Source organism: Ochotona princeps, chromosome 23 (genome assembly GCF_030435755.1).
Source record: "Ochotona princeps isolate mOchPri1 chromosome 23, mOchPri1.hap1, whole genome shotgun sequence".
Classification (NCBI taxonomy): domain Eukaryota; kingdom Metazoa; phylum Chordata; class Mammalia; order Lagomorpha; family Ochotonidae; genus Ochotona; species Ochotona princeps.
The window spans coordinates 21,370,586-21,387,056 of record NC_080854.1 but is presented as its reverse complement, the minus strand read 5'-3'; the positions used below and the strand labels follow the sequence as shown (position 1 = coordinate 21,387,056).

The 16,471-nt window shown below is 44.5% G+C and overlaps 2 protein-coding genes across 3 annotated transcripts in view; one reads left to right on the top strand and one right to left on the bottom strand.

Moving 5' to 3' along the window:
* NUP155 (nucleoporin 155) overlaps nt 1-3,594 on the bottom strand; it is a 46,088-nt gene extending 42,494 nt beyond the window's left edge. For both annotated transcript variants that reach the window (XM_058680123.1, XM_058680125.1), the window contains exons 1-2: nt 3,182-3,594; nt 31-168 (exon numbers count right to left, since the gene is read on the bottom strand). In XM_058680123.1, coding sequence (XP_058536106.1) covers nt 31-168; nt 3,182-3,338 — 295 coding nt within the window. In that variant the 5' untranslated portion in view covers nt 3,339-3,594. The remainder of the gene's footprint in view (nt 1-30; nt 169-3,181) is intronic.
* A 1,261-nt stretch (nt 3,595-4,855) lies between these two features.
* The window catches only part of WDR70 (WD repeat domain 70), a 226,324-nt gene continuing 214,708 nt past the window's right edge, over nt 4,856-16,471 (top strand). The window contains exons 1-4 of the mRNA XM_058680126.1: nt 4,856-4,907; nt 10,013-10,191; nt 10,278-10,343; nt 13,218-13,301. Coding sequence (XP_058536109.1) covers nt 10,167-10,191; nt 10,278-10,343; nt 13,218-13,301 — 175 coding nt within the window. The 5' untranslated portion in view covers nt 4,856-4,907; nt 10,013-10,166. The remainder of the gene's footprint in view (nt 4,908-10,012; nt 10,192-10,277; nt 10,344-13,217; nt 13,302-16,471) is intronic.

The following is a 16,471-nucleotide window of genomic DNA, read 5'->3' as shown; positions in this document are numbered from 1 at the left end:
CAAATAGTTAAATACAAGCTACAAGGATACGTCCAAACTGCTCGACAAGTTCAGGTGGGAGAGGAACTCTTCGGATGGAACTGATCTCTGGAAGATTGGGTACAGAGAGCAAACCAGGTCCTTGCAGAGGATAATCCATATCTGACATTCCAGAAACCGTGGGGTTATCTACAATGGGAAAAAAAAAAGAGTATTTGTATTAACAAATGCTCATCAATGGGCACGGAGAACAGCAAGCCACCGAATACTGTAGTGGGCATATGAGAGTTCCACGGTGACAGGAATGATAGTTCTGAGCCAAGACACAAAGTAGGCCCAAGAATATTTGCTTTCTTCAGTGACAGAGCACTTCATTTTTGCAAACTACTTTTTAGATCTTTTTTTTAATTATTTGAAAGGCAGAGTGACATAGAAACATACACACACACACAGAGGCAGGGGCCCAAGCAGCAAAGTCTTTAATACTCTGCTGCCCTCCCTGGGGTGCTAACAGGAAGACAGATGAGAAGCGGAGCAGCAGGACACCAACCAGCCATCTGATCCAGGACGCAGGTATCTAAGTGACACCACAACGCCTGGCCTGAAAAATCCCCAGTTAACCAGGGGACAATTATTGGTGGCAGTCCTGAATGGAAGGTTACTCCATAACACAGAAAATGTTTAAGTGAAAAGCTCAGTGCTTCTTCTCAGTTATTTTAGTAAGGCTCAACAGGAAAATATAGAGAAATCTGTACATTGAAAAAATAATAACCAGGCAATAAAAGTCACATATAGGGAATAACAGCTTATTATCTTCCCCATTTAAACATTAAAATAACCCAAGTCTTTTCAATTTTGACTTTTCCCCATTATGAATATGATAAATGCAAAAATTACAAGGAATGGGCCTGGCACAGTTGCCTAATGGCTAAAGTCATCGCCTTGTAAGCCCGGGATCCCATATGGATTCCATTTTGTGTCCTAACGGCCCCGTTTCCCATCCAGCTCCCTGCTTGTAGCCTGAGAAAGTAGTCGAGGACAGCCCAATGCCTTCGGACCCTGCATCTGCATGGGAGACCCGGGAGGCTTCAGATAAGCTCGGCTCTGGCTGTTGAGGCCACTTGCGGAGTTGACAAGCAGCCAGAAGATCTTTCTCTCTCATCTTTCTGTGAATCTGACTTGCCAATAAAAATAATAAATAAATCTTTAAAAAATTACGAGGAGTGTCTTCTTGGGAAGGACAACCAGTTCTTTTTTTTTTTTTTTTTTTAAAGATTTATTCATTTTATTACAGTCAGATAAACAGAGAGGAGAGACAGAGAGGAAGATCTTCCATCCGATGTGAGCCGCAACGGGCCGGTGCGTGCCAATCCGAAGCCAGGAACCAGGAACCTCTTCCAGGTCTCCCACATGGGTGCAGGGTCCCAAAGCACTGGACCGTCCTCGATGCAAGGACAACCAGTTTTACAAAGCACTTTCATCAAGCATTCTATTGCAAAGTGCAACAGGTAGCTACTCAGTACAAGTCTACTCAGCCTGTACCTGGTGACAGTGGTCCAAGCACCTGGGTCACCCTTCGCTGCTTCTCTCGGCACACTAGTCAGGAACTAGATTAGAAGTTGGAGCAGCTATATTTCAATCTGGCACCAATATGGGATGCTGGTGGCCTACAACCACAATGCTAACCCTAAAAGAAGGCAAAGCAAGTAACAATGACAAGTAATGTCGCCAAAATGACAGCTGCTAACAGGCAATCTGGTATGTAACTATCACGAACAAATACTATCGGCTTGGCACCAAACCTCAGTGACCAAATCCTTGCCTTGCAAGCACCAGCATCCCATATGTGCACTGATTTGCATCTCAGCTGCTCCACTTCCCATCCAGCTCCCTGCTTGTGGCCTGGGGAAGCAGTAGTGACGGCCCACGTGGGACACTAGGAAGAAACTACTGGCTCCTGGTTTGGGAGCAGCTCGGCTCTGGCCAATGTGACCACCTGGGGACTGAGCCAGCAGATGGAAGATCTTTCTGTCTCTCCTCTCTGTTAAGTATGTCTTTCCAATTAAAAATAAAAAATCTTTTTTTTTCTTTAATTATTTATTATTTAACTTCAGTAATTACATTGTATTATGTGACACAGTTACATAGATACTTGGGTTCTCCCCACCCCTCCCCAAACCCTCCCACCATGGTGGATTCCTCCACCTTATTGCATAACCACAGCTCAAGTTCAGTTGAGATTTCCCCATTGCAAGCGTATACCAAACATAGAGTCCAGCATCTTATTGTCCCGTCAAGTTCAACGGTTTCTTAGGTATACCCTCTCTGGTCTGATGACAGAGCCAGCAGAGTATCATCCCAGTCAATTGAAAGCTCCAACATACCATCAGCAAAAATTTACATCATTATGGAATTAATTGACATAGTAATGAGTAACCAATATGTTAAATACTATCTTCGCTTCTAATATTTGTCTAACAACAAGTCTACCACTGAACAATTTTCATAAATCAAGAGAGGTGTCTTTGATTCAACTTGTGTCTTCATTAGCTTACCTTGGTTCTTGCTTACTCAAAAAACCTTGTGTTTTTCCTACACTTGTTTCCCTCCCACAATTTCCACCTCACAATGGGGTCACTTTTTGTAATTCCTTTGGCCTAGACAAGCTGGTCATAATTTAAAACTATTAAACGAATTACTCTCCAGACTCCCTTCTAGGGATCTATAAAGCACTCTCTCTCTGCCTTCACCTTCCCTATTCATCTGCACCTCATTTGGCTGTTCTTCCAACATCTTTCACTACTTCATATTACACAAACTCTACATTTAAAATATATATATATAGATATTATAGTGCATTTCTTCTTCACTGAGATGCTAACACTAGGAATGAGCCAGAACAAGACTCTGGCTAGGGGATCCTCTATTACCGGGATTGGGTTTGGGTCTTTGCTGGGTTCTGCTCCAACTGGGAAATTATCCTTCATACTTGCCCTCCCAACAACCTCCTAAGAAGAGGGTGAAAACGGCTGGTTGACAACGACAGGTATTCCTTAAAGTTACATTAGAACATCGCCCTCAACCTCCCAGGATTCTTTGCCAAGACCAACTCTGAAGACAAGGACCACGGTTAAACAGGCGAGGGTCCTTCTGGCTGAGTAAGAGGGATGACCGAAGAAACAAAGAACCCCCCATCACTCACTCGGGGCAGACACCATGAGCAGCTCGGAAAGGTCAGGGTACATGCGGTCTTCCTGCAACTGCCGGTCGATGAGGCGCCCGGCATTTTCCAGCGCTTCCTGCAAGGCTGCAGCCGATGCGGAAGCCTGCACCACCGGGCCCAGCAACGACGACGGCATCTCCAAAATTCTAGGTACCAAGGTCCGAAAGAAATCAAACACAAAACACAATTGAGAGAAAAACCAAGACACTATCTCAGTACCGCCGCCGACGGCGCGCGCGCCAAACGAGCGCTCTGGCGCCTGGTCATGACGCGCTTCCGGTTCCTCCGGGGGAGGAGTGGCAGACTCCGTTTCAGGACTGGGAAGTTGAAGCTGGACGTTGGAGGAGGAGCAAGGGGGCGGAAGGCGCGTTCCAGTGGAAAGATAGAGAGGCTTGGGGAGTGAGGGAGCGGAAAGGCAAAGAGGTTGTCTAGGGAAGGTCGGTGGAAAGGGATAAAGGGAAGGGAGAAGGAGTGGGAGAGAAGGGGCGGGACAGGGGTGGACGGGATGGGGAGGAGGAGGGTGGGATGTGGGGAACGGGAGCTGCGGGCGAGCAGTGGAGGCTGCCGGGATGCCGGTGGGTTTGGGCGCGTGAGAGGCTTCGGAGTCGAATCTCAACGTTTCCTGCCTGAGTACCGCGCAGCAGTTACTGTGGTGCTTCTGGCGAATGCCTCTTCCGGGCGTGCACGGGTAGTCAGGAACTGTCAGAAGCAGATTGCACATAAACCAGAATTAGGCGACATTCCTCACGGAGTTAGCTGTGTGTGAACATTCCTAGACTTTTCTCTTTGCGCTTTGATGTTTTTTGGTGGTGTGGCCTGTTTTAATGAAAGAAAAAAAAAAGGACACACAAAGTATAACTATTTAGATGCACTTCGCAAAGGTTTTCTTGAAAATTAGTGTCACTTGAAGAAAAACAATGGACAGTTCTTGGTAACGATAAAATTAGAGCTTTGCTTTTTAGTATGTGGAGGAGTCAGAACCTTGATTTCAAATTTCACTTTGCAAAGAATAAATACTGTGTTCTTTATTAAAATTATTTTAAATTTGTTTTTATTGGAAAGTCAGATTTACAGAGAGGAGGAGAAACAGAGAGGAAGATCTTTTGTCTACTGATTGCCATCCCCAAGTGACCGCATCAGCCAGAGCAGAGCTCATCTGAAGCCAGGAGCTAGGAGCTTTTTCCTGGTCTCCCATGTGGGTGCAGGATCCCAAGGCTTTGGGCTGTCCTCGACTGTTTTCCCAAGCCACAAGCAGGGAGTTCTTTGAGAAGTGGAACAGCAAAGATACAAGCCGGCACCCAGATGGGAACCTGGCGTGTGCAAGGCAAGGATTTAGCCACTAGGCTATGGCTCCAGGCCCAAATAGAGTGTTTTTAAAAGACTGTTGCAATTACTCTCCAGTTTCCAACTACAAAACTGAGGCCAGCTTTTCTTTATACGCTCAAGTTAAACAAAAGGTCCCAATGCATTGACAGCAGGGGCTAGTGTTATGGCACATTGGATTAAGCAGCCAAGCCACTTACAAGACCAGAGTCCCATATCAGATTGTCAGCTCAACTTCTGACTGAACTGTTTCTAATCCAGCTTCCAACTCATGTCCCTGGGATTCGGGTTCCCACCACCCATTTGGATGATCAGGAAGGAATCCCTGGCTCAAGAATTTGCTTGGCCCTGACTTGTCTGCTGGAGCCATGAGGGAGATGAAGTAAGAGATGAAAGCTTTCTGTCTCTCCCTGTCAGTGTATAAATTGACAATAGATAGATAAGAAGAATCCAGCTTTCATTAAATCAAGACATTGATATTCATAAAGATGCGAAATACCATTTTTCTCGCTTTTACTTTTAGAAACTATAATGACCTCACATCAAATTGTGTTATTTATGACAATAGGTTAGGTTTTTTTTCGATTTTTAAATGAGTTTACATTTTTATGCTATGAGTTAAGATTTTTTTTTAAAGATTTAATTATTTTTATTGGAAAGGCAGATACACGGAGAAGAGGAGAGACAGAAAGGAAGAGCCTCCGGCCAATGGTTCACTCCCCAAGTGACCACAACGGCCGGAGCTGAGCCAATCTGAAGCCAGGAGTCAGGAGCTCTTCCTGGTCTCCTATGCGGGTGCAGGGTCCCAAGGCTCTGGGTCATTCTCAACTGCCTTCCCAGGCCACAAGCAGGGATGAGTTAAGAATTTAATAAAACATGTCTCTTACACGTTGAAAACAGGATAATTTTTAAGGCTCTTGGAAAGTCCTGAGACCAAAACATTTTAGAATCTCTGTACTAGTGAAGGAAACCTAGTGGCTAAAGTTCTCTCCTTGCACACATTGGATCTCCTGTGGGTGCCAGTTTGTGTCCCTGTGGCTCCACTTCCCACCCAACTCCCTGTTTGTGTCCTGGGAAAGCAGTTGAGGATGGCCCAAGGCCTTGTAACCCTGCACCTATGTGGGAAACCTGAATAGGCTCAGCTCCGGCTATTGCAGCCACTTCGGGAATGAATCAGTGGATGAAAGATCTTCCTCTGTCACTCTCCTCCTTTCTGTAAATCTGCCTTTCCAAATAAGTAAATAAATAAATACATAAATAAATAAATAAATAAATAAATAAATAAATACAATCTTTAAAAAAAAAGAGCCAGACACTAAAACCGGGTTTTGTGGCCTTGTGGTCCTTGAACTCACTACTCAGCTTGAATGTTGTAGTGGAGGTAGCATGTAAATGAGTAATAGTGAAACCTTTGGAAACCTTCTATCTTTGCAACTATATTAGACCAGTATTGCTAGATTGCCCAATTGGTGGAATTAAAACGTTTCAGTTGTATATTTTGTTGCAAATCAAAAGCAGCAAGCCAGGGCATCACATTTCAGTGTGTTTTCTACCAAATAAAAATTGTCAGCTGTAGACCATACTAGATAACCAAGTATTTATATGTCAATAATAAAGCTAAATTTTTCTAGTATATGAGTAGTATAAATTCACATTATAGAATAATAATATTAGTAACATAAAACTTTTTTGAAAATATTCCTTTTATAAAAGAGTGAGAAATACGGGCCCGGCGGCGTGGCCTAGTGACTAAAGTCCTCGCCTTGAATGCGCCAGGATCCCATATGGACGCCGGTTCTAATCCCGGCAGCTCCACTTCCCATCCAGCTCCCTGCTTGTGGCCTGGGAAAGCAGTTGAGGACGGCCCAATGCTTTGGGACCCTGCACCCGCGTGGGAGACCTGGAAGAGGTTCCTGGTTCCTGGCTTCGGATCAGCGCAGCACATCGGCCCGTTGCGGCTCACTTGGGGAGTGAATCATAGGATGCAAGATCTTCCTCTCTGTCTCTCCTCCTCTCTGTATATCTGACTTTGTAATAGAATCAAATAAATCTTTAAAAAAAAAAGTGAGAAATACAGAGAGAAAGAGAGACGGGAAGATCTTCTGTCCACTGAGTCACTTCCCAAGTGGTTAAATAAATAATTAATAAAATAATAATAAGAATAATAATATTCTTATATGCATAGAAATAATAAATATAAAATATAATCTTGTATATTTGTGTATAATTCATATAAATATATAAATATATGTATATATAAATAATGATATATATAAATAAATACATAAAAATTATTTCATTTGAAAGGCTGAGTTAGTGGATGAGAGAGACAGAAGATCTTCCTGTCTCTCTTCCTCTCTGTATATCTCACTTTCCGCTAAAATAAAAACAGGGAGAAACCCTCCAAAGCCGTTTCGTTCCACATGTGGCTGCAATGGCTGGGGCTGAGCTAGGCTGAATCAAGGACCAGGGGCTCAAACACACGAGTCATCTGTGCTGCTTTCCCAGATTAGGAAGTCCGGCACAGAAGTAGAGCAGCCAAGATTTGACTCAGTGTTCATATGGGATCTATGTGTTCCTAGGCTATCACTTAATCCATTCTGCCATGATGCCAGATCCAACACAGGTATTTTTATATACAGAAGTTTAGTTAAGATTGTACTTGCAGAAGCAAAAATATTGAAGTCAATGGGCTGGGCCCGGAGTGATAGCGTGGTGGTTAAAGTCCTCGTTTTGCACGCCCAGGATCCTATATGGTTGCCGCTTCTAATCCCGGCAGCCCTGCTTCCCATCCAGCTCCAAGCTTGTGGCCTGGGAAAGCAGTCGAGAGGACGGCCCAAAGCCTTGGGACACTGCACTCGTGTTAAGAGACCAGGAAGAGCTCCTGGCTCTTGGCTTCAGATTGGCTCAGCTCCGGCCGTTGTGGTCACTTGGGGAGTGAACCATTGGCCGGAGGATCTTCCTCTCTGTCTCTCCTCCTCTCTGTATATCTGCCTTTCAAAAAAAATAAATAGATCTTAAAAATAAATAAATAAAATTAAGTCAATGGGCCGATTTAGAATAAATTTGTTATTGATTTACCAGATTATGAAGAATATATCTGGATGATGCTTACACAGCTGACCCTCCTTAAAAATGCCAGGATGTTTGGAGAGTGAAATAGTAAAGGAAGATCTCTGTACCTCTCCCTTTCTAACTCTGCCTTTAAATAAGTAGATAGGCAGCTTGATTTATCCCCTCAAGTCACTTGCAGAAAGGAAACCTTTCTTGTCAGCCATTGCTCCTTTTTCTTATGCTTCTCCGCAGTACTTGGGCTTACCCAGCTAAGCTCTAGGAACTTTCCTTTTGATTTATCCCATAAGAAACTGTCGATTTCTAAATTAGGGGTTGGCACATTGGCTCAACTGGCTAATCCTCCACCTCCAAGCATTGGCATGCCGTAGAGGATTCATGAATCACTATTTGCTCAACTAAACTCTTAAAATTCTCTTGTTCCTCATTTTACCTTTTAACTTCACTGTTTTTTGCATCACAAGTTCAATGTTAATAGAGTGAAAAGACGAGTTATGTCTTACCCTATGAGAATAGTTTTGATATGGTGGATACTCTTTAAGGAGTGTATAATCCATACCGTGAGCATCAACATTGGTGTAGCTTCCTATTTTTTATTTTAAGTTGACCAACTGGCTTCCCATGGGTATAAACAACTAAATAATACTCTCATCAATAATATGAAAATTCTGCAGTATCAAGGATGGTTTATGTGTCTTCCAATTCCAAAATTAACAGTTGCAAACACTTACTGGTTACCAGGTATCATTCTGACTTGTTGGAATTAAGCAGCTGGAAAAATCATGATGTGATATCTTCTGTTATTATTCACTTAAGAATGAGAATGTTTAAGCACATAGAAGCCAAGTAACTCATTCATGATTACATTATCAAATCCCACAAATTCTGGTTCCTAATATTATGCCTCCTGATTGTTTGATATGAAAAAATTCACTTTGCTCAAAAAAATCAGTTTCTCAAAGTATAAAATGTAAACTAAAAATTTTGTTTATGAATATATTTCATGCAAACACAAGCAGAAAAAAATTGGTGTGCCATAGAAATCTTCAGTGGTGCAGTTGTTGCCTTCATTCTCCATCATGATGACATCTTGTGATTTTTCTTTAATGATCATAATTGTCTTTTACCATCGGTTGATTATAGGCTACTTTTTTCTTTTTTTAGCACTTAGATGTTTTAAATGTTTTGTTTCATTTCAAGCCACAAATCCTCATCATTTCTTACCACAAATCCTCAAATATTTTTATTTGTTTTAATTGAGAAGTAGAGAAACAGAAACAGAGACAAAACCCTTCCAGCTGCTTGGTTCAATCCCCCAATATCCACAACCACTGGAGTTGGGCCAGAACAAAGCCAGGAGCCCGGAACACCATGCCTCCCATGTTGCTGGGAGGAGCTAAGCATCATTAGCTGCTTTTCATGGACATCAGCTGGGCACTGGAGCTTGAACCAGCAGTCTGACGCAGGATGCAGGAGTCTTGATAGGTGGTTAAACTCACTGTTCCACAATGCTGAGCTCTATTACTTGATTGTTCAGATGAGCTAGTTGTTTACAAGCTCGCCACATCATGAACTATATATATTTAAATTTTTATTTTGTTGGAAAGGCAGTTTTTTAGAGAGATGGAGATCTTCTACCCACTGGTTTAGTTTCCAAAGGGCTGGAATGGCTGTAGCTGAATTCCTCTGCAGCCACAAGCCAGAGCTTCTCCCGAGTCTCCCATGCTCGTGCAGGGTCCCAAAGCTTTGGGCCACAGGCAAGGAGCTGGATGGGAAGCAGGGTCGCCGGGATTAGAAGCAGCGCCCATATAGAATCCCAGTGCATTCAAGGCTACCGCACCTGGCCCCCAAAGAGCATTTTCTAATAACTCTTTTGCTTACTCAGATGTTTTTGATTTCCTTCAGCATTACCTTAAAAGGCATGGAGTGGATACTCATCTCTTCATTACGGTGCACTCAAAGAGGGTGGAGTTGGAATATGTATTTTGAACATTAGTATGACACGCATTGAGTCACCAGCATCTGCTATTTGATCCGAATAGAATTTCAGCTCCATTTCTAATTCTAGTTTTCTGCTAGGTGTGCCCTGTGAGGTTGCATGGCCCCCCTGGGGGATTTGGAGTTCTGGGCTCCTGGGCATTGGGCGAATGAACTCGTGGATAGGAATTTGCTCTTTCTCTGCCTCTGAAATAAATACATAAATGAGTCAAAATATTTGAAAATTCCGGAGAATTACCGAGGGCTTTCCACAGAGAAGGATACAACGCCAGGAGAGGGAGCTCGAGGGCTTCTTTTTAGAGTTGTGTGCTTTTTTTTTTTTTTTTTTGCGGTAAATCTCATTCTTTAAGAAGCGTGCAGGCTAGTTTTTCCGCCCAGCGTCGCACCTTCGGCCGCATTTCCCCGCCCGCACACTAGGGCGGCGCTGCTCCAGCGTCCGCCGTCTTTTTGTGGAAGACGCCGCTCTTGGCGCTGGAAGCGACGCGGACGCTCGGCGGCGTGACTTCCTGCCGGGTTAGTGGCGGTCGCGCCGCGTCTGTCTGGGTTGCCGGTGTTTCTGAGCTCTGCGGCCATGGAGGGTTCGGGACCCGGCGAAGGTGGGTTCTGTGAGGCGCTCGTGGGCGGGGGTCGTCCGTGCTGGGGAGCGCCGCACTCACGAGGCCTGCTTTGTCTTTCACCGCAGCGACTGGCGCAGACGGTTCGAGTCCGGACCCGCAGCTAGCGGTCACGATGGGCTTCACGGGGTTCGGTGAGTGAGTTCCCCACTGGAGGACCCCAGTGTTCTCCGGGTAGGGTTCCCAGAACCTTGGGTCGGGGGTCGGGGGACGTGGGAACAGGCCGACTTGACACGGCGGCCGCGCGCACCTCTCAGTGGGGCGGCTCCGAATTCACTTTGACCGCAGTGTAGACCTTGTTTCTGTACACGGTTTGTTTGTCTTCCATGGTGCGACCAACAGAGGGGACCCGGGAAGCCAGAAGATGGTTTAGGGGACCCAGGTAGAGGAGGAGGTTTGTTGTGGGAGAGATTGATAGCAAAGGAGTGAGTCGTGTTCACCAGCGGGCCATGAAGTGGACAGGATAGTGGTTGCTCAGGATTTTTTTATTCAAGTCTTTCTCCTCCAGAATCTTCACTTGAGTCTGTGTGAATCGTAGTTGGAACACGGTGGGAGGCAGACAGAAAGATTTCAGCCGTGGTAGTCTCACATTTAAACAGGAACCTCGTAAAAACCAAGTTGTAAATATTTGCTTTCTCATTTCATGCAGTCACTCCATGCATGCCTTGAGGATGCATGCCACACGTGTCAGCATGGTGTCCCTCCGTGGGCTGTTCACTTGCCACCTACTTGCCCCGGGGGCTCTGTAGGGATCTTTTCTGTGGGTGGTGGGTCCCCAGCTGCTGGACCTGCCTCCCAGGCGTCTGCACTGGCAGGAAGCTGGGGTCAGGATTCAGAGGTGGGTGTGGAACCCAGGGGTTCTGATATGTCCTCACTACTAGGCTAAAGGCCTTCCTCCAGCTTTTAGTGGATAGTTACATTTGCAGAAAAGTAGTAATAATGCTTATTTTTGTTTGCTTTTTGTTCAGAATTCCTCCTTTAATTTAAAAAGACAATCATAGAAAATCTAGAAAACACACATTTTTTCTTTTTTTATAAAAATTTAATTATCCCTATTGCAAAGTCAGATAAATATATATATAGAGAGAAGAGACAGAAAGGAAGATCTTCCGTTCGATGATTCACTCCCCAAGTGACCACAACGGCCAGTGCTATGCTGATCCGAAGGCAGGAACTTCCTCCAGGTCTCCCATGTGGATCCATGATTCCAACGGTTTGGGCTGCCCTTGACTGCTTTCTCAGTCCACAAGCAGAGAGCTGGATGAAAAGTGCTGCTGGGATTAGAACTGGAGCCCATGTGGGATTTCAATGCATTCTACGTGAGGACTTTAGCCACTAGGCCACTGAGCCAGGCTTGTCAAAAGCATTCCAAGTAAAATGTTCCTGGATTCTGCCTGGCATAGTGCTGACCATTTGTGACCCTTCGGGGAGTGTGCCAGCAGATGGAAGGTAACTCTCCCTCTCTGTAACTTTGACTTTCAAATAAACAAAGAGTCTACATAAAAGAACAGGAACGGAGGAGCTGGCGCCTGAGCCTCTAAAGGGATGCAGGTGTTGCAGGTGATGTCCTAAGCACTGCGCCAGAACCTATTCTCAGGCCCAGTTCTGTTGCTTTAATTCATACATTTATTTCCCTGCTGGTGGACTGGGAAGGTAATGGACGGGGTCAGAGTCCATGGGCCCCTGACGCATGGTTTGGTTCATTATATAGTGTTTGGTTCATTATGATTAAGATAATGTTGTGAAGGTTTTAGTATCGTTTTGTTTTGTGGCTGCTATAGTAAACGCAAATTTAGCAACTGAAAACACCACAGATTCATTGCCTCAGATTCAGATGAGCTCTGTTGATTGGTCTGCTCTGGGCGTCAGGGCTGACGTGAAGGGGTTAGTTGGAGGCAGGAGGGGCAGTGGAGAGTCATGGCAGGCTCCTTAGTCTGCAGCAGGACTGTGGTCTCTTTCCTTCCTGTGGCTCAGACTGTGTGTAGCTCCTTAAAGTATGGCTCTTGAAGTTCGTCCTTTCATCTTTAAGCCTATTGCGGTATCCCAAGTCCTTCTCACGCTCTGTGAAGCTTCACAGGTTCCGAGGATTAAGGTATGGATGTTCTTCATTCTTGCCCTCACACCAGTGTTTTTTTTTTCCTTAAGATTTATTTGCTTTTATTAGAAAGATTTACAGAGAGAAGGAGAGACAGAAAGATCCTCCGCTGATTCATTCCCCAAGTGGCCGGAGCTGAGCTGATCCAAAGCCAGGAACCAGGGGCTTCTGGGTCTCCCATGTGGGTGCAGGGTCCCAAGGCTTTGGGCTGTCCTCGACTACTTTCTCAGGCCACAAGCAGGGAGCTGGAAGGGAAATGGAACAGCCAGGACACGAACCAGCTCCGATATGGGATCCTGGTGCATGGAAGGCAAGGACTTTAACCACTAGGCTATGGCGCTGGGCCCAGCAGGTTTTTTTGGAGGGCTATGAATTTCAGTAAATTAGAAGAGGTGGGGAAGTTGGGCTGGTTTATCGTACTTAGTGATGAGATTTCATTAACTATTCTTTGTGATCTTGGTTCTTTGAACTTTTTTTTAAAGGTTTATTTTTTTTGTTGGAAAAGTAGTTTTAGAGAGAAGGAGAGAGAAATTTTCCATCTTCTGATTCTCTCCCCAAATGGCTGCAACAATTGGACTGGAGTGGTTTGAAGCCAGGAATTGGGAGCTTCCTCTGGGTTTCCCACATAAGTACAGGGGCCCTCTGACCCCCGTCCATTACATTCCCAGTCCACCAGCAGGGAGCTGGATCAGAAGTGGAGCTTCCAGGACTTGAACTGATGTTCGTGTGGGATATTGGTGACACTTTGTATCATATACAATGACACCAGCCCATTTTTTGATCTTATGATAACATTGCAACTTAACTGCAAATTAGATAAAGTGGTTATTGCTCAAAAGCTGTAAATATTGAGTATGTGAAATTTGGCCAGGTTATTGCAAGATAATCAGTTTGCCGCTTCCTCCTGTTTTAGGTAAAAAAGCTCGCACATTTGACTTGGAAGCAATGTTTGAGCAAACTCGAAGAACAGCTGTGGAAAGAAGTCGGAAAACACTGGGTAAGATGTTCCACTTGTCTTATAATTGGTTTTAATATTGTACGTACTTTATGTCAGTAAGGTGACAATTTAAAAAAGTTAAAAAACGTTTCAGTATTTTTGAAAGACCGTATGTGCTGGTTCCTTTGGAAGCAGAACTTGAAGACATTTAAAAAAAAAATATTAGAAGTGGCAACTAAATAGGATCAGAGTACTCAGCGTCTGAGTGCTGAAGTTGTTTAGGGTGTGTTCTGTAAACTAACAAGAATTCTCAGTTGATTGGAATCAGAACAGCAGTTATTACCTCTCCTCACCTTGATCTGACTCTCGTTTCATTTTTTCTTTCCTGCTTACAGCGGAACCAGTATTTGGAAGGCTGGGCCAGCGGTGGCTCTCAGAGCTGTGTACACCACTGAATATGACCCAGACAGTATAGAAATTGGGACACACACTGACTGTGACTGCTGCTCTTGAATCCTTGCTTTAATGAGTTGTGTCAGCCCTATAATGCAAGCTTGCGTTCCAGATGGCTTGTGTAGCAGAGTGTTGACAGGTCTAGGTGCTATCCCAGGGGCATCCGCAGAGATTGCTTTCTGTGAATCTGATTCAGAACTTTTTTTCTTTTTTTTTTTTTTAAAGCAGCTGGGACATGAACCGGCACCCACTTGGAATTCTGGTGCACACAATGCAAGGACTTTAGCCACTAGGCTATAGCATCAGGTCCCAGAGCTTTCTTTTTAAAATATTTATTATTTTTATTAAAGACTTATTGACTTATTTATTTTTGTCTGAAAGGCAGATTTATGGAGAGCAGGAGAAACAGAATGAGCGAAATCTTCCATCCACTGATTCACTTCCCACATAGACATAATGGCTGGAGCTAAGCTGATCTGAAGGCAGAAGTCAGGAGCTTCTTCTGGGTGTTTCACGTTGGTGCAGAGTCCCAAGGACTTGGATCATTCGCTGCTGTTCTGCCAGGCCAGTAAGGAACTGGATGGGAAGTGGAGCAACCAGAACAAGGGATGCCAGTGCCACAGGCAGAGTATTGGCATGCTGCACCACCACCACGCTGGTGCCAGATTTATTTTATTTTTATTTGAGAGGCAGAGTTACAGAGTGGAGAGACAGAGAATGAGAGATTCCACCTGCTGGTTCACTTTTCAAATAACTGCGATGGCTGGGACTGAGCCAGTTCAAAACCATATTCTTTCAGGTCTCCCATGTGGAGTCAAGGGTCCAAGGATTTGACCATTCTGTGACCCTTTCCTGGCCATAAGCAGCAAACTGGATCAGAAGTGGGGTAGCTGGGACTTGAACTGGTACCCCACATGGAATTTTGACACCACAGGTGGAAGCCTAGCCCTCTATACCACAGCATGGGTCATTCTTGCATTAGAAAAAGAATAGGTGTAACTTGATAGAGTAGAAGGGGCTGGAAATTACACTGACAGCACTCTTGGGAAAACTTTTATTTAAATTATTATGGTGCTATTTTTTATTTTAAAAATTGTAAATTGTATAGCAATAATATGTACTGTTTAGGCAGTGCCTTTGACATGAAATTATTCTTATCTTTTTAAGAATATTTTTTCATTAAAACTTTTATTTTTTCTTAAAGATTTATCAATGTATTTGAAAATCTTCTCTGTTGATTCCTTCCCCGGGGGCCTCAACAACCAGAGTTGGGCCCCTCCACAGCTAGGAGCCAGGAAGTTTTTCTGGGTCTTCCACTTGGGTGCAGGGGCTCACATACTTGGGCCATCTTACTCTGCTTTCCTAGGTGTATTAGCAGGGAGCTGGCCTGGAAATGGAATAGCTGGGACTGGCCCCGTATGAAATGTTGACGTTGCAGATGGTGGCTTTATATGCTGTGCCTTGGTGCTGGCCTCGGGGTGGGGGATTTTATATATATATGTGTATATATATATAAATAACTTAGTTATTTTCTCATATGTATAATTTATTTATTTTCATTGGAAACTCAGCTATACAGAGAGGAGAGACAGAGATCTTCCGTGCACTGGTTCACTCCTCAAGTGGCTACAGCAGCTGGAACTGAGCCAGTCTGCAGCCAGGAGATTCTTCCTGGTCTCCCATGTGGGTGCAGGGTCCCAAGACTTTGGGCCATCCTTGACTGCTTTCCCAGACCACAAGCGGAGCTGGAAGGGAAGTGGAGCAGTCGGGACATGACCATATTGGATCTTGATACATGCAAGGCAAGGACTTAGTGCTAAGCTACTGTGCTGGGCATAGGAAGAATTTTTAATTTAATTTTTTTATTGGAAAGTCAGATATACAGAGTGGAAGAGAGACAGGAAGATTTTCTGTCCGTTGATTTATTCCCCAAGTGGCCGCAACAGCAGGAGCTGAGCTGATTCGAAGCCAGGAGCCAGGAGCTTCTCCCAGGTCTCCCACACGGGTGCAGGGTCCCAAGGCTTTGGGCTGTCCACTGCTTTCCCCGGCCACAAGCAGGGAGCTGGATGGGAAGCGGGGTGGCCAGGATCCCATATGGGATCTCGGCACATGGAAGGTAAGGACTTTAGCTGCTAGGCAACCGTGCTGCTCCTGATAAATATTTGTAAGAGATGAAAAAACAGCTGTCTATGTACACTTTTTAAAAACAAACAACCCCCTCCCCCCAAAAACATCTCTGTGTAATTGTTTGAAATTTTAAAAACCTAAGTACAGTAACGAACCATACTGTGTTGCTCTGACTTGCATCCTACTGTAACAATTAACAGCAAGTGTTTATTTACTTGTGCTTTCCCAGTATCAGATAATTTTGAAGCAAATTCTAGACATACCATTTTGTACATAAATAACTTGGTGTGTTTCTTAAAAAAAAGTTGCTTATTTGAAACACGGTGACAGAATGAAGGCAAGACTGAGGCCTATCTGCTGCTTTCCTGCACAGGTGAGTATAACTCCAGTTGTGCTGGGCTGAAGCCAGGAGCCAGTCTCAATGCACAGGTGACAGGACCCCAAGTACTTGGGATGTCATGTGCTGTGCTCCTAGACACATTAGCAAGAAGCTGGTTTTGAAGTGATGTACCCGGGACTCAAACTGACCCTCTGTTGCGGGATATCAGGTGGCATCATAAACTGTGGCTCAGCCCCCATAGAACAACATGTGCCCGGTAGTGTGTTTCTTAGAAGGATGAGAATTCTTAAAAAGTTAACTGTAATACCTG